The sequence below is a fragment of the Anabrus simplex genome, chromosome 2 (genome assembly GCF_040414725.1).
Source record: "Anabrus simplex isolate iqAnaSimp1 chromosome 2, ASM4041472v1, whole genome shotgun sequence".
Taxonomy (NCBI): Eukaryota; Metazoa; Arthropoda; class Insecta; order Orthoptera; family Tettigoniidae; genus Anabrus; species Anabrus simplex.
Window position 1 is genome coordinate 627,587,335 of NC_090266.1, and position 19,241 is coordinate 627,606,575.

Here is a 19,241-nt window from a genome sequence, read left to right on the forward strand (position 1 = left end):
TTGTAGGTGCTATCTTTACTTCACCCACATCATTTGTACAAACAGGAATTGCACTTGGTGTAATGATGAGTGGAGGAGAGTTAACTAAGATGATCATGTCAACCTGATCACATCACCATTCCCAAGTTAAAGGATGTCTCCTTTCACCACTGACACAAGTATAAAGATATAGGAAATGACAGCCATTCACAAGAGTACCAGATAATCATACAAATCATTATTTTTCTTCTTCTAGTGCTGCCACCGAGCAAATTGGCCATGCAGTTAGGGTCACATAGCTGTGAGCATGCACTCGGAAGACAGTGGGTTCGAATCCCACCGTCGGCAGTCCTGAAGATGGTTTTTCATGGTTTCTCATTTTCACACCAGGCAAATGCCAGGGCTGACACCTTTCTGATCTTAGCCCTTTTGCTATCTTTGCATCACCGAAAACCTTGGATGTGTTAGTGCAATGTTAAACCAATAGCAAAAAAACAAAAATTCTAGTGCTAACAATGAGAACACCAGTCTTATCACCACTCATAATAATAGCAACTGAAGACAGGCATTTTAAAATAATATAAAAGGAAAATGCACACATTTCACGGACAATCTAGAGTTTGTTGTGATAAGTTTGGGATAAATAATTATTAAGGAAGAAGTAAGTACTGTACAATTACTGTAATTTTAGGTTCTGATGCACAACAGTGCTTCAAAATTCTCTCTATACTGTATAAAATATTTCCTTCAGTTCATTCATTTCCTTATAACTAAACATATTACATATAAATAAGGGGATGATTTATATAGTTTCCATTTTTGAGAGGATATTTTAAAATACTATCATGATAAATTTGATAATAAGGCTATCATACTTGCCATAATAGGTTGAACTTAATTCATTAATGAAAACAGGAAGAACTGGTACACTTAATTTTTGGTTTTATTGTACAGAATAATTGCAATATTTTATACTTTAATAACTATACCTAAATTGTATGTAAATGGCTGGAAATATTCAATATACATATTTTCATTTTATTCCTTCATGACTAACCATATCATGAGGACAAGATTACATAAGTTTACTCCAACGGAATGCAGCAAGGTCTTGTAGAACTTTGAAGATTACTGCATCCATTGGCAGTGAATCTGAAAGGTCCATTTACCAAGGAAACGCAGTAATATAAGTCTTCAGGTTTTAGAGATGGACACCATTTGACTAGGTCAGACAAGCCTTTGCTAGTAAAAAAACAATTGCCACTAACATCTAAAAACTGAAGATTTTTCAAAGCCTCTTTACAAGTGATGAGGGAATACAAGCTACGATCTGTCAATACAGTACAACCGGATAAATTAAGATATCGAAGTCCAGCAAGCTGCCTTTTTCTTCCTTTAGTGCAAGATAATTTTACATTCTTACAGTTTTTGTAGTTGAGTTGAGGTCGCACAACAGAACCTAACAAGGCATTCCATGACTGAAATGGTTCAAGCATTTCATCATCTCCATCCATTAAATCTTTGTATGCCTGTTTAATATCACATTCAATACTGGGAACAGTTACAGTCTGCATCAATGATTTGTTGTCATCATTTTCTTCTTCTTCTTCTTCTCTGTAAGTCCAGCACTTTACCAAGTTAGAGATGGCTTTGTCTGTTAGGTTATAACAGCATGTAAAATTTAAGTACTGGAGGTTTACGCACACATCATATTCCCACAATCTGAAACAAAAGAGAAGCAACTGGAAAAGAACATCAACATAATAAATGTCCATTTCTCAAAACAAGATCAGAGTATAGCCTGATTTATAACTGTTAGGTTCTTCAGTCTGCCAAAACTAATTTATGAATAAATAAATTTATAAACTACCTGAAAAAGAAAGCAAATTATACCTGAAGAATCTTTGTTAGATGCATAAAAAATATTCAGGTCATTGATTCAATGACAGAAGTCTGGATCTGTACATGAAGAAAAGTAAACCTGCTAAGAGCAGATTTTTTTTTTTTTTTTTTTGCTAGTTGCTTTACGTCGCACCGACACAGATAGGTCTTGTGGTGACGATGGGACAGGGAAGGGCTAGGAGTGGGAAGGAAGCGGCCGTGGCCTTAATTAAGGTACAGCCCCAGCATTTGCCTGGTGTGAAAATGGGAAACCACGGAAAACCATTTTCAGGGCTGCCGACAGCTATCGAGCTCGGTAAGAGCAGATTTTTACGAGATAACTGATTCTCCTCAGCTTCATGAGACATGGTAATTGTTTTCAAGAACTGGGAAGATGGAAATTAAGCCCTTGGATTATTTTAACATCCCCGTGAAATTCCGTAAAATTTTTGCTACAATGGGATAGGAAAGAGCTAGGCGTGGGAAGAAATGACTGTGGCCTTAATTAGTCTACAAAAAAGAGAACACTAGATTTCAACTGCAACATCCCAGATGAAGACCCCAAACTGATGGTTAATAAGCAAATTGTAATTCAGGACAGCAATGAGAAATGAATTTGAGTGTTAGTGCAGTGACAAACGTGCGATAATGATGATGCAGGATATTATAATTCATGACAGTATGTTTCAGCAAGAAGTAGCCAGTGAGTCCAGTGAGACCGGGTGAGTTGGCCGTGCGCGTAGAGGCGCGCGGCTGTGAGCTTGCATCTGGGAGATAGTAGGTTCGAATCCCACTATCGGCAGCCCTGAAAATGGTTTTCCGTGGTTTCCCATTTTCACACCAGGCAAATGCTGGGGCTGTACCATAATTAAGGCCACGGCCGCTTCCTTCCAACTCCTAGGCCTCTCCGTCGCCATAAGACCTATCTGTGTCGCTGCGACGTAAAGCCCGTAGCAAAAAGAAAAAAAAAAGTCCAGTGAGATGTAATGTGGGGCAACACTAATTCCAAATGGAGTAACACAATGGAAGATGTTATAGAACAAACTTTGGGGAACCAAACAGGACAAAATACACAGGGACAAGTTGTGTGAGTCACGTGGTCTCTTAAAATGGAGACGTAACAGAAGTGACATGTTACGAAATTTCTTTCGAGAATATTAAAGAACAATATTTCACAGCACGCACGCGAGTATTTGAAGGGAGTGGGAAACTTATGTGGACCAATGGGAAGTCCACACATGAGTGATGTGTGTGAGTCTAGTAATCAGGCAAAATTTCCAGAATGTTGGAAAAGGGTATACATACCCCGGATTGGAGAGGCAAAGGGGTTCTTGATTGTGGGAAGTCCACAAGAGCAGAACGTCACCAGTTGAGTGCCAGACGAGAGTTGTTCATGGCTTTTTGCTGCATAGAGTCCATGAGAGCAATCTGTGGCTTTTTGCTAGGCGAGGTCCACGAGAGCAAAATAGCCCTTCAGCTTTTTTCCAAGGCAAGAAGTGATGGTGTCAAGTTTGTCTGTGAAGCGTTCCTATCCTCCCATATGCTCACTAGCCGAGCAGTCAGTGCTCCACCCAGGGGACTGCGCTCAAACATTCAGTTGAACTTTCGGAAAGAGTCAACAGAGAAGAGAGCTCCAAAGGTGTAATAGAGAAATAATTTTCAGCCATCGAGTTACATATTTGATTATTTTCAGGGTAATAGTGAAGGCTCAGTCGGCCGAATATCAAGAGTCTGTAAAATATTCCTTACTGCTGCAATCCAGAATAAGAAAGTTGGTCCTTTTAGTGTGAATTGAGATTTCCCTTTTTTAAATGTATTAGTACATATTACATTCACCCAATCAAAAGGTACCTTACTGTCATTTCATGCTAATCTTATTACCTTATAAAGCAATTTCACCCCTGCCTTCCCACTATATTTCAACATTTCAGGTCTAATTTCATCTATTAGTGCTGCTTTAAAATGACGGAGTTTATTTACCATCCTTTCCACTTCCTTGAGCATAATTTCGCTGCCACCATTATTCTTGTTCCCATGATCTCTGTTGTTTGCGACTTCAACACAAACATTTCCTATTACACCGAGAAGATTTTCAAAATATTCATTCCATCTTTCCAGCGATGCCCTGAAATCTACTGCGAATTCACCAGATTTACCCAAAACACAACTAATCTAATTTTTCCCACCCATTCTTAGATTCATTATTACTGTCCAGAAAGGTTTTCCTGCCACTTAACCAAGCCTTTCCAGGTTATTACTGAAATATTTCCATAATTTCCTTTTCGATTCTATAATGATCTGTTTTGCTCTATTTCTTTCATCTACATATGATGCCTGACCTGCATCAGTTCTTGTTTGGAGCCATTTTTGACCCACCTTCTTTTTAGGTTTATAGCCTACCCAGACTACTACATTCCACCATCTCTATACACAGTTCCTCCTAACCATTCGCTTGCTGTTTCTATTACAGCATCCCTGTATAACACCCATTCTCTTTCTATATCCTGAGCTTGCTGGAACATTTTTTTACAATTTGCTTTATGTCACACTGAGACAGATAGGTCTTATTGTGACAATGGGATAGGAAAGGCCTAGGAGTGGGAGGGAAGCAACCGTGACCTTAAGGTACAGCCCCAGCATTTGCCTAATGTGAAAATGGGAAACCATGGAAAACCATCTTCAGGCTGCCGACAGTGGGGTTCAAACCCACTATCTCCCGACTGAAAGCTGATAGCTCTTTGGAATTTCTCACTAATCGTGTCCGAGTACTTCCATCTAATTTCCTCATCCTGGAGATTCTCTACCCTTACTCATCTGCAGACAGATTTTAACAACGGGTTGGAATAATTTACCAAGGGAAATGTTTGATAAATTTCCAAATTCTTTGAAATCATTTAAGAAAACACTAAGTAAACAAGTGATAGGGAGTCTGCTACCTGGACGACAGCCCCAAATGCAGATCTGTGGTGACTGTTTGATTTCACTTTCTCTATCCTAAACATAGTAATAATTAGTTCACAGCAGATCAAGATAGTGGTCTGCATCATCAAAAACTTCCTAGAATACCTAATAGATTTTGTAACTTAAATAAGATATAACTAATGTAATGAATAACGAAAATAGGTGTCATCTACAAAAGACTTGCAGAAATAAATCACTCGGTTGAGCATAAGAGAGCTCCTTCTCCTAAGGCGACAGTCATAAGGCTGACGAGGCTCCAAACTTGCTTCATTACCTTACCTGCTACTATTTAACCCTGAAATTGAATCCGAGTAGCATACCAGGTTCTTTTTTACTCCACCAATAAGAAAAAATTACCATAAGTTTCACTATGCAAATTTACTCCAGAAACAAACAACAACAATAATCATCATGTGATGAGACCTAACTCGTTTTGATGCTTACAGAAACTCATAAATGACCAAAATTTAAAATCCAGAGATGTGCAATATACCCACAATTTAGCTACACTCAGTCTTCATATACATATTATTGATACTTATTATATACCTCAAGTTAATAGTCCAATAAGCACTGCCTGATGCTACTAAATTTCCACTTTTTCTAGTAAGGACAGGTGCGACAACCTTCCTTATGCTTGGATGCTGTTTCTCTATGAAGATCATCCTTACCCTTAATTATACACTTCCTCTTCACTGACACCTTGAGTGCTCCCAGCTTCCAACAACTATTTCCAAAGGTTCGTCAGGCCCCTCACTTTACTCTCAGACATTAATATACATGAACTGCCTCCTTGGTTTGCAGGTGTTATGTGGTTTTCAAGGCCAGGCTTTAAAGTAATGATTTCATATGGATGACAGTGCTGTCCCTTCTTAAACTCCTTACTATACTATGTAAATCTATCCAAACAAATTCACAATGTAGAATCAATGAATGACAAATGCCATGTCAAATCAATGGAGTTTATGAGCAAGCAATTAACACTTAGCCTACTATTTCATTTACCAATAATCAGTTCTGTGCAAAATAACACATTAGCTCCAGAATACACATATAAACCACCACGCACAGTACATTCTCCCAGAGAATGAATGAGAAAAAGAACACCGTGTAGAGTCTTCCACAGAATGAACACAGGAAAGTCTTGTAATGAACTCTTAATTAATCTTTTAGACTCTCCTGTCGCACATGCACACATGTGTATATGTGTGCGTGCATATGAAAAGGGACCATGTCGGGTATTGAGAGAAAGGTACTGTCGTGTTCCATAATATGTAGCTAATATCATGTAAGTGAATTGAATGCCTCCGAAAGAAATTAAGGCCTTAAATTAGCATGTAATGTTACAACATAAGATTTCATAACTTTTCAGCAGAGCTGTTCAAAAATTTGGTTACTCTGTGACACAAATAACTTCTAAACTATTTGGAAGTTATGCTCGCGTTTACATTTTCATGCTCACCAGTATTCTGACATAGAATTTTTTAAACTAAAATTACCAACAGATATTATTTACAGTCTAATTTTTTCTATCGATGCTAAGTCTCTGAGGTTTTATGACTTGCAGAAGGTCACTGAAGGCAACTAACTGTAACACTACTGCACTTTATAAACATTATCACATACCTTCATCATCATCATCATCATCATCTGCAGTTTCCAGCTGTTGGCCGGGTCTACTTGGAACATAAGCCTCTCCATCTCCTCTTGTCTTCCCACCACTTCTCCCTAGTCACTCTTGCCCAATCCTCTCCTCTTCTCTTCTCTGTACACATTCTTCCCCTCCTTTTATGCACCTGTCTCTTGGTCTTCCTCTTGGCCGTTTACCTGTTGTCTCCATTTTGTGCATCCTCCTCGGTATCCTTTCCTCTGTCATTCTCTTCATGTGTCCATACCATTTAAGTCTAGATGCCTTTATCCTATTCTGTAGTGGCTCTTCTTTTACTATATCTCAAACCACCTCATTTCTCATCTTATCCCATCTTGTCACTCCTATCCTGCTTCTCAGAAATTTCATTTCACTTGCCTGTATTCTATTCATGGCTCTCTGACTCATTACCCAAGTCTCAGCTGCATACGTTAGAATAGGTATATAGTTCATCCTGTATATCACCCTTTTGCTTCTCTGAGGGACATCCTTGCTCCAAACCAGGCTTCTGACACTTTTCAGGAATGCTCCTGCTTGTCTTCCACGCTCGATAATTTCCCAATCATTTCTTCCACTTTCCTCTATGATACTGCCTAAGTACTTGAAACTCTCTACATTCCTAAGCCGTTCCCCTCCAAGCATTATCCTTCTTGTAGGTCTCTCCTTCTTTCTAGTTGTGATCACTATCTCGCTCTTTTGGGCATTAAATTTCATTCCATGTTGTTCCACCTCCTCTACCCAAGCATCTAACTGTTCCTGAATATTCTCTTCCTTTTCTCCCCAGATTAACAGATCATCTGCAAACATCATCACTTTCATTTTTCCTTCTCCAATTTTCCTTGCCACTTTTGTCATTATCTCAGAAGAGCAAAGGTGACAGAGCACTTCCTTGTTTTAATCCACCTTTTTGCTCAAACCAGCTCCTCCTATTTTCACACAACTGACACTCCCATTGTACTTCTCCTTCATTCTTTCTACTGTCTGTTCCTCGACACCTTTTCTCTGTAAGGCTTCCCATACCTTGTTTCTACACACACGGTCATATGCTTTCTCAAAGTCCATGAAGGCCATCACAAGATCCTTACCCCATTCATAATGACGCTCTTGTAGTTGCCTTACTGAGAATTCTCTTAACTTTTCTTCCACCCTCTTTCTGATACTATTCTCCAGAATCTTCTCAAACACCTTTGCACAGTGGCATATCAATGTGACTCCCGTATAGTTCTTAAACTCTTTTCTATTCCCCTTCTTGAAAATGGGTATGCCTGCCCCCTTCTTCCAATCTTCAGGGGTCTTCCTTTCCTTCCATACTACTTTAAACACACGATAAAGCCACTGTTGCCCTACCTCTCCTGCTGCCTTCACCATCTCAATACTCACATCTAACCCTGGGGCTTTCCCTCCTTTCATCTTGTCCAGTGCTAGCTCCACTTCTGCCCATGTTAAGTCTTTTTCTTCTTCCATATTTCTTACTTGCTCCCTGCTTCTACTTTCCTCCTCAGTGCATCCTTCTGGATTTAGTAAATCTTCAAAATACTCCTTCCACATTCCTTTGAGTTTCTCCATTTCCTGCACTTCATTTCCATTTTTTGTCTATCATAACATCTTCCCTCTTGCCTTTCCTCTTACTCTTGACCATTCCATATAGTACTTTTTTATTTCCTTTGCTATCCTCTTTCATCATGTTTGTCCAATTTTCCATCCACTTTTTCTTCTCCTCTGTTACAACCTTTTTTTGCTTCTTCCTTTTTCATCTTATATTCTTGTCTTGTCTCTGTTGTCCTCTGTTGGAACCACACTCTGAAAGCTTTTATTCTTCTCCCTAACTGCCGCTTTGACTCTGTCGTTCCACCATGGGGTCTCCTTGCATCTTTTCCTGGCACTTGTTCTCCCACAAACTTCCTCTGCAGTTTTTACTAGTGTCCTCTTTAACCTTTTCCATTCCTCCTCTCCTGTATTTGTATCATCTGTTGGTATGTTCAATCTTTTTTTTTTCCCTGGTATTCTTCCTTGGTTTCCATTTCCTTCAATTTCCATATTTTGATACGTCTTTCTTGCTTCTCTGTTCTCTTCCTTTCCGTCATTGTACTCAGTTTCATTACCAGTAGTCTGTGGTCACTATCTAGGGCCTCTGATGGCATTACCCTTACATCTATAACATTCCTCTTCATTTCCCAGTTGTAGATCATGAAATATACAATGGATTTCCTAGACCAGTCACTGCTATACCACGTTATCTTATGACTTTCTCTCTTTTTGAACCACGAGTTCCCGACCATCATCCCATTTTTTTGCACAAATCCAGTAGTCTTTCTCCTTCCTTATTCCTATTTCTCCATCCTTCCGCTCCAAGTACTTTCTCATAACCCTTCCTTTCCATGCCTACATGGGCATTCAAGTCCCCCATTACCACGTTACTTTGTCCATTCAATTGTCTCTCTAATTCCTCCTCAAAGTCATCTTTATCTTGCTTGTGTGGCATACACTTGTACAATTTCCCAGGTTTTTCCTTTGATGTTATTTTGACTTTTATCAACCTGTCACTTATCCCCTTTACTTCCTCTTTCAATCCATTTCTTACTACCACTCCTATTCCATTTCACTTTCCTTCATAATTTCCTATCCAGTACAACTAAAAACTATTCCGCAGCTCTCTCCTACCTTCACCCCTCCACTTAGTCTCCGCCAGCCCTACTACATCCAGTTTTCTTCTTTCCATCATGTCTACAACCTCTTCTACTTTTCCGGTCAATGTCTGCATATTCAGTGTGCCAATTCGTAATCCTGTTCCTTGTTTCCTTGAAAGCGAGTTAATATTCATCACCGGCTTGCTAGGCCTGTCGTGACTTCACCAGAGTCCTGTTAGCCGCCATCTTTTTCAGGATTCCTGTAGGGCCTTCACAGCTACCGTAGCGGTCTTGGGGCCCACACAGTCCCCACTGTACTTCACACCCACAGGCTATTCCCTACTTGATGACGTTGCCCATTTCGCACGACGTGGACGAGGGGTTGGACTTGATCGTTAATCACAGCCAGACTAAGACAGGAATATCAGTTATTCATGCTGAAGCCTGGGTATTGGGCATATTATATGCTCCTTCACCATCTGGTCCCGATGTCCTGCCTCTCCACAGTAGCTGCAGTTGGGTTGAGACCTCTTCTTTGGGGAGAATTTTCTCAGAGTTGGTGGATTTCTCTTCTGAGCCTTACTTGTTTTTTTTTAGGCATTACACTTTTTGAAGAAGATGATGATGGTGTAATTATTGGCAGAGGGGGAGAAACAGAAGCCAGCTCCGTAAGATTTTCACTTGAGGTGGTTGGTGGCGGTGTTGTTGGAGCAGGGAAAGATGCTACAGCAGGACATAGTATACCTTTCTGATCTTCTGATACGAAGGGTCTAATTTCTTCATGGAGATACATCTGTCTATCGATGCTAATTCCTTGAGGTTTGATGACTTGCGGAAGGTCACTGAAGTCAGGCGGTGATTCTTCTGGAAGGATGATGTAGGGTACTTGGTCAGAAACTATGGATTTCTTTGTCAACACTACAGCAGGGTGCTCTTTCATACACACAAAGTGCTGTATCTGGGTTATTTGTGGAATGTTTTTCATTCCAGCACGGAACTTCTTTTGCCAGTCATAAGTAGGAATTGTTACATTTCCGGATTCTGTGCCAACAACAACACGAATATTAGAGCTAGAGAGCTGACAACTTTTATGGGCGACATTAATTACATCTGTAGGATGCTAAAGGGTTTATTGTGTCACCTATTCAATACATTATAAATTTTTAAACACTTAGGAATTTAAGTACAAGTATGAAGGATGAGTTCTCCACCTAATCAGTACTTTATTTTACATAGTGTCAATATTATTTACATAAAAAGACAGTACCAGTTTCGACCCGTAAATAAGTCATCTTCAGCTGCTAGAGAACCTACTTAATAGCGACTGTACAGAATAAAATTAAAATTAAACAAGGATGCCATTAATAAACATGATACCACTATTCTAAAATTACTTAATGTTAAGATATATACTGTACTGGGAACGCCGCTACGGGAAAGAAGTTCGAAGTATGTGTGTTGAACTTCGCACGAGGCGGAAGATAGGCAGCCCGCCGAACTTGCAGACGTACTCAGCCGTGACCTAGGCAATTCGAGTGAGCTCTACCCGGCCAAGCGTGACCATATATGGTAATGTCCCAGCCCATGTGCAGAAGTCTATTTAGGGTTAAAATGTTATTTTGACACTGCCAACGTGGAGGCCATCGTAATAGACGCAACCTGTCAAATTCTTAGGAATTATAGGGGTGGATAATACCAACGTTCTAGATGCTTCGCCACAATCTGGTATAAAAGGAGGGCGATCCGGACTATAGAGTCAGTGTATGTCAGTCCACCATCTCTGCGACATGGGTGACGGGTGGAGCGCTACGAGTGCGGACCAAACCTATGGTCGGACGAGTCTTTGCATTTCGAGTGTTCGGTTCCAGCGGAGTTGGAACTTTGATTTTCTTCAAGTGCCATGTTAGGACTTGTGTTTCAGCGACTAACTGAAGGAATTTTGTGAGTGTCGTAACTTTTACAAGTACTATATTTGAACTCTTATTTTGAACTTGAATTTTCGTAAACAGACTTTGGGAACATAGAAATTTTCCGAGCGTCTAATTTGGACTTGTGTTTTGCGACAAGCTGTGGAAACATGAAACTTTTCGTGTGAATGTTACAATTTTCCAAGTACCACATTGAACTTGTGTTTCATGACAAACTGTGGAAACTTAGAGTATTTCAGAGTATTACGTTCAAACTTACGTTTCATAACGGATTGTGGAAACATGAAATATTTTTCGAGTGCCGCATCTGGACTTGTGTTTAAACTTGTGTCATCGTAACAGACTGCGAAAACATAGAGTACCCATGCCATATCTGAGTTTGTGTTTTCCTCTTGTGATGTTCCGAGGGAACATAGAACTTTTCAGTGTCATAATTGAACTTTAATTATTTTTCATGGACAGTGTTGGACTCTTTCCAAGTGCAGTTTACTTTAATGATCACTTAATTTTGTTTATCGACAGAATAGGACATTTCCGAGTACCATTTAATTTACTTAATTTATTACAAACGTGCCAATGTGTCCTGAACTTGCATAAACTGTGCATCTTGTGCTTAATATTGTGCTCTAATCATAAACTGACGAGATCAGTGAATTAAGAGCTGTGATGACAACGATTAGTGACCCAACAGAACATTCTAGTCTGCCATGCCAGTGTTAACAAGCTCATATCATGAACTTGACATTATGAATTACACATTATTTTCTCAAGTATCAATTCGACTAACGTCTAACACAAGGTCAGATATTCAGTTCAATCGTCTTATTTTCAAGTGACAATTTATGAACATTTACGATTCAGCGAGGTGTTTGAATCAAGATTTTAGTAACACTTGACATATTTCATTTGCAATGAGTGAATGCAATAATTTAGAGGTCAATCTATTTAACAATGCTACAAGTAAGTTGAATGCCGTACGGGGAACTTGTGTGTGAATCACACCTCACCTTTCATCAACATTGTCGTGGGAGATCGAACCCCGGAACGTGTGCGCCTGGAGAATCAAGAACTCTCAAATCCTCGAGAACTTAGAGAAATTCCAGAACGTCGAGAACTTCACATCCAGCATGGGCGTGGTTCCTGTCCAGGCTGTGCCCAGCAACCATCCCAGAGTCCGGAGATTCCAGCCTGCTGCGACGCTTCAACTCAACTCGTATGAAAGGTGATATTAATTTGTCTTCAATGAACAATAAAATCAGATTATCAAAAAAATCTAAGTTGCAATGAACTAATACCCCTCTCTGTACCAACTCCAATGTTTTCATGCCACACCCTCAGAAATAGTCCATGCTCTTCAAGCTAGTGTCAGCGCCTCAAAGACAGACATTTTTCCTGGTACAGAGAGGAGGTAGAATACGTGGTGGCGCCCAAGCTTCAAGGGCTCGATTCCATTGGTGTGTTAACATAAGAGATAGAGATAGCTTACAGAACCTCACGTAATAATGCTTCTGTCTTACACAACACTAAATCGGTCAATGAAAATAACAAATACAGCCACTCAGGAGTATACCGCATAAAATGCAACGACTGCGAAGCTAGCTACATCAGGCGCACAGGCAGATGTTTTTCTCAATAATACCAATATAAATGGTCCGTTATTGGACATTATAAATTTTCCAGCTAACTCATTCTTGGTTGCCGGCGTTTCGCCCTCGTGTGCTAGGGTGGGCTCATCAGTTGGTACCTAGCACACCTACCAACACGCTGGCTAGTGCATACCGTGGAGGCCACTGCGTAGGCTAACTGGAGCCACCGGCAGTGCCAATGCACTAAGAGACTTTGTCTCATTATCAAAAATTGATGCCTGCTTGGCCATCAGATGATATAGATGTTGATTCCCATAGGGAATCTGAAATATTTGTCCTGAATGAGTAAATTCATAATACCAACATAAATGGTCCGTTATTGGACATTATAAATTTTCCAGCTAACTCATTCTTGGTTGCCAGCGTTTTGCCCTCGTGTGCTAGGGTGGGCTCATCAGTTGGTACCTAGCACACCTACCAATACGCTGGCTAGTTCTCTACGATACAACAAACACATCAACGCCACTAAATATAATCACTTTTCTCCCATAAGGCAACATGTTGAGGAACACAAGCATAAATTCACCAATATCGAGAATGACATGGAAGTTTGAAATATAAACCCCACAGGCCCATTGCTCAATATAATGGAAGATTTATACATCAACTTGGACCAATACGCTAATCCTAACTTCAACTTAAACAAAGTCGCAGATAAAACAAACACCCTTTTCAACACAGCCATACCCTTTCTAAAAGACACACATTTAAAAAGAATCAGCAAACAAGAGCCCATACACGCCCCACTCCACACCACCCCCTCCACAAGCTGCTTCCCCCTCCTCACCACCTCTCTTTCTTAACGCTATGACAGCCACACGACGTACACGCAACAATGTGCATCACGCTCCTAACTATGCTCAAGGACATATCCAGCTCACACGTAAGTAAAAAACACACGCACATGCACACACACGCGCGTGCGCACACACACACACACACACACACACACACACACACACACACACACACACACACACACACACACACACACACACACACACACACACACAGTTTATATAACCTATTTAACAGGCACTCTCTATCAGTTATTCTAATACCTACCTTACTTTCTTCTTTCTCAGATTTTTTAAAATTACCTGAGGGAATGCAAGTATGAAGAGAGGAGCACCCACAACTAGCTTTCATTGATTTCAATACGTCATGCACAGCAACATAAACCTCAATAAGGAAGTCTAATATAAACTAGCTTGTTTTTTATCATTGATATAGACTGAGAAAGAGCTATGTATCTGTAAACAGGTTACTAAACCTCTTATTCCAATGAACGCGACATCCCCGCATATTTGCGGCCCAACAATGCATTTTGAATAACCGTTGGACATAGTACTGGCATTTAACATTAGATATCTGAGCCTGACACCAGTATGTCAATGATTCTTCATAAATTCTAAGAATTGTATCCAATTTCAACCTCGGCAAATAGAACTTTTGTAATATGTAGTAATCTTGGGGCCAGTGTAAAACCCTTCAACCCCAAAACTGTACCATATGTATATATCTTAATGTTAAGTATTTTTTAGAATAGTGGCACTCACTAACATATTTTTCAGCAGTGATTTAGACAGAGTATAAGCTATGTGTCCGTGAACTGGTTGCTGAACCTCTTATTCTAAGGAACATGATGCCCTCCACATATTTTTGGCACAACAATGCACTTTAAACATCTCATAAACCGTTGTACATAATAGTGGCATTTAACACAGATAACTTGACACCTGAATGTCAGTGATTCTTGTTAAACTCTAAAAATTATATCCAATTTCAACCTCAGTAAATGTAATTTTTGAAAATAGTTCCTTAACCCCAAAACTGTACCATATGTATATATCTTAACATTAACTAATTTTACAATAGTGGTATCATGTTTATTATTGGCATCCTTGTTTAATTTTAATTTTATTCTGTACAGTCGATATTAAGTAGGTTCTCTAGCAGCTGAAGAAGACCTATTTACGGTTCGAAACCGGTACTGTCTTTTTATGTAAATAATATTGACACTATGTAAAATAAAGTATTGATTAGGTGGAGAACTCATCCTTCATACTTGTACTTGAACTATCAATACGGACCATGAAACTAATAGATTATAGTACTTAGGAATTTATTATTAAATCCGTTTGAGACATGTTTCGCCCTTCATTGAGGGGATCATCAGTCATAGTACATTACATCTTCAATAGCTTCACTTTCATTTTTCTGGAATGCTCTCTTGAAACAACCAAAAAACAAATCAGGTTGAAATTTTGTTGTGTCCCACTGGCAAAAATGAAATTTTTCAACTGCTGTTCTTTCCTGTCATAACTCTCCACACGAGGTATCTCATTACCATGTTTTCATTTTGCCCAACACAGTTATCAGCATGGAATTCTAAATGCTCCCCACCTACAGAAAAATTTTCCAAGAAGTAATGTACAAGAGATCAACAGTATTTACTCCTTTACCTGAAATACAAGCTTCTGGAATAATGTACAAAACAAATTTGTTAAGTGGTTCACACACTACACCAAAGAGACCCACTTTTTAGCCTGTAAGAAAGAAAATGAGTCCAACTTGTTGCAGATCGTATGGTAAGTGCACCTGCTGGGCAAAATCAAAACTATAATGTATTGTGCCTTTGTATGTGTTACAGCTATGTGGCCCAAGAGAAAATTGTCTATGGTGTTTTCATAAGCAGTCCGCTCTGCTTGGACGTGATTAAGATGTTGCATAGCCTTCTCCATCAGATTTCTTTTTTCCTCCTCATCCATAATTGACACGTTCCCTATTACAGTTTAATTGCTTTTACAAGTCATACGAAGATCAGTCTTGGGTTTCTGAACTACTATGTTACTGCAAAATGTACGCCAGATGGGATACAAGGACGAGAGTGATACAGGAATTCTCTCTAATGATTTACAACTGTCAGAGTATAATGTATGAACGTACTTCTTAGACATGCTAGTTGGGAGAAGCATGAGATTACTTCTTCGTTTTGTAGGGATCTGGCCTGGCATGACAAGTGCATTTTGTTCATTAAAATTATTCATAAAGTTGACTGCATGTTTACGATCATCAAAAAGAGTAGATTTTAACTGAGAAGTCTTTAATACGTTTCGGTGAATTTAAAATTTTTTAGCCCCTTAGAGTCACAAGCGAATACAAATTGAAAGAATGACTGACATACCTCCTGCCCTTTGAAGTGATAAATGTGTATGTTTCTTTCCTGTCAATTTTTTCTCTTAGTAGCTGTCATCATTGGCTGGTTTCGTACTAATGCATTCATCGCACACTTCTCCACAGTGTGAAATACACTGGACTTCATTGGTATCGGAAATGTTTGGAGCAGACAGGATGTTTATGAACCCTAGTACCTTTATTAAAAGTGTCCAGCTAGGGTTTATTTATCATAAGATAAGATATCTGAGTCATCTTATCTTATGCTTGCGCAACTATGAGCGCAAGTGAATAAGTGTGTGGAGCCTCGCTTACGATGCGAAAAGTGGTGCCTTTTCTTAGTACCAAATAAGCCTCATGTTTTAGCAGTGATTATTGTCAGAGGGCTTTTAAATTCATGCAGTGAGTAGATGACGGCCTAAGCAATACATAGGCATCAAAAACGAAAATTCAACATTTTACGCCCTTGAATGGTTTTTTGCAATTATTTAGTGAACTGTTGACCGAGAAGTGGTCTCTTTTCTTATGCATGCACACATATAGTCTTGCTCCACGTGGCTGTACAGTCTCCAAACGTTCACTGATAGCATCGTTCTCTCTGACATCTCTCCAAGCATCTCTCAGTCAATGCAACCTCGTTCAAAATTCGAGCCTTCGGATTTGTCATGGAGAAGCTGATACGAAAATTAGTGATCTCTTACGTTCATCCACAGTGAAGAATTAAAATCATCAGCCTATACTTCCCAACTATATCCCAGTTTTTCAAGCCATTTGTTGCAACACCTTCAACCGACTTCAACCATCTTTACCGATACAGTCACTGTTTCCCATGTTGCACAATTTGAGCCATCTTCACTTCTATGCCATATGCACAGAATCTTATCCAAATTAAAAGTTATAGAAATATAATGTTATACATATTCAATGTTCCGTATCTACAAATTCTTTTTATAATATGATCTTACATCTTAATTTAACCAACTCGCATGATATTCACTACTATGTCCGGCTCCATGGCTAAATGGTTAGCGTGCTCGCCTTTGGTGAAAAGGGTCCTGGGTTCGATTCCCAGCAGAGTCAGGAATTTTAAGTACCATTGGTTAATTTCGCTGGCACGGGGGCTGGGTGTATGTGTCGTCTTAATCATCATTTCATCCTCATCACGATGTGCAGGTCGCTTAAAGTTGTGAAATCAAAAGACCTGCACCTGGCGAGCCGAACATGTCCTCGGACACTCCCAGCACTAAAAGCCATACGCCATTTCATTTTTCCATGGCTACATGGTTAGTGTGCTGGCCTTGGGACACAGGGGTCCCGGGTTTGATTCCTGGCAGGGCCGGGAATTTTAACCATCAATGGTTAATTTCGCTGGAACGGGGGCTTGGTGTATGTGTCGTCTTCATCATCATTCATCCTCATCACGACGCACAGGTCGCCTACGAGCGTCAAATCAAAAGACCTGCACCTGGCGAGCCAAACTTGCCCTCGGACACTTCTGGCACCTAAAAACCATACGCCAGTTCATTTTTTTTCACTACTATATATTAAAAAGTAATTTATGAACATTTCCCAACCTCGAAATCGGAAGGTCACACTTGTGTACAGTTACAATTTCCTGAATTCAAAGTTGGGTATGATACAGTTGATTATGGATCTGGTGGCCGTACCCTCCCATGCGTAGCAGTGAATGCCTTATGCTTGAAAAATGAATTCGCAACTGCTAATCCGACATTAGCAGGGAAATCCAGTAAATGCTTCCCATTCCTATTTAGCTTCTATATCTTCCCTGCCGCTATCTCATATCCTTCAGGTCCATTTCCAACTCTCGCAATGAAATCGTCCATTGCTATTGACCCCAACTATGATATCACTCAATGCTTTATAAAACTTGTCGACTTCATCCTCATCTCCATCCTCATATGGTGAATACATTGAGACTATTCTTGTCATAATTTCTGGAACTGCTAAATCTACCCAGATCATTTGCTCACTTACGTCCCTAGCAGAAACTACAGTATTATGTTCCATGCTATGGTGTTCCTGATGAAAACTCCTACCCCCCTTTTTAACACCTCTTAAGAATACCTTATAACCCCTCTTTTCTCGGTACCTCTCCTTAATTGAATATAATTAACTCCTAACACATCCAGATGCATCCTCTTTGCTGACTCTGTAACTCACCTAATAGGACTCATCACACACTTGTTGTGACAATTGGATGGTGTTATGCATCAATTGACCAAAAGCCAAAATGAATTTTTTTAGATTATTGCACCATCTGGTAGCTAAAGGTGTACACTTTACATAGATTATTGTTCAGACTTTTATTCTCAATATGATTTTGCGGGAAATGAATTTTGATCAAATGCCAACCTCTCAATCATTAAACTGAAGTTTTGCATCAAATAACCAACCATCATTTCTGAGTCTGAATTACGCATCAAATTACCACATGACAAGTGTGCAGTCGCTTGGTCGTATGATGCTAAATGTAAGATCCCCGCGTAGCAGATTCCCACACAGGTTTTCTTCCTTGCTACACAGCTTTCGAGTTCGCACTGTTTCTCTGCAACGTGTCATCATTGTAGTAAACCTACTCTTTCTTTATTTACCAAAATCCCTCATTGTGGTAATAAGCGTTTAAACCTAAGAATATAGTACTGGTCCGTTATCCACATATATCTTGATCTGAGCGAATTCTCTTGATAGCGAAGAATCAGATGCTTAAGGTCAGTAAAGCTGAATAATCTTCTATTAATTCATAAATCACTGCTTATAGGTATTGTTTAGTGACTTCAAAATGCGTTCCTATCTTAGGAACCACACCAAATCAAACCCCATGGCACTACAGCCCTTGAAGGGCCTTGGACAACCAAGCAACCGCTGCTCAGCCTGAAGGCCCGCAGATTATGTGGTGTTGTGTGGCCAGCATGACGAATCCTCTCGCCGTTCTTAGCTTTCTAGACCGGGGCTGCTATCTCACCGTCAGATAGCTCCTCAATTCTAATTGCGTACGCTGAGTGGACCTCGAACCAGCCCTCAGGTCCAGCTAAAAATCCCTGACCTGGCTGGGAATCGAACCCAGGGCCTCTGGGTAAGAGGCAGGCATGCTAGCCCTATACCACGGGCCCGGCTCCTATCTTAGGAAACTGAAGATACTTCAGAGGGTCCATCATACCTGCAATCGCTATCCCCGTTTCAATAAACACAGATCACTGGCAGTCAACGAACAGCTTCATAACGCTGAGTTCACTGACTGATGACCAAAATTCTTTGGTTACATTACTCGAATTTGTGGTAAGTTGATGCGGCCTGTTACTGTTACACTTATTAGATATCATAATATGTCACGATACAATATGCTGTTAAATACACTTCTGAATAAGAAATGCAA

At 39.9% G+C, this 19,241-nt stretch overlaps 1 protein-coding gene across 1 annotated transcript in view; it reads right to left on the minus strand.

The window, feature by feature from the left end:
• Window positions 1-614: 614 nt before the first annotated feature.
• The window catches only part of LOC136864283 (F-box/LRR-repeat protein 5), a 95,372-nt gene continuing 76,745 nt past the window's right edge, over window positions 615-19,241 (minus strand). The window contains exon 4 of the mRNA XM_067141059.2: window positions 615-1,701. Coding sequence (XP_066997160.2) covers window positions 1,065-1,701 — 637 coding nt within the window. The 3' untranslated portion in view covers window positions 615-1,064. The remainder of the gene's footprint in view (window positions 1,702-19,241) is intronic.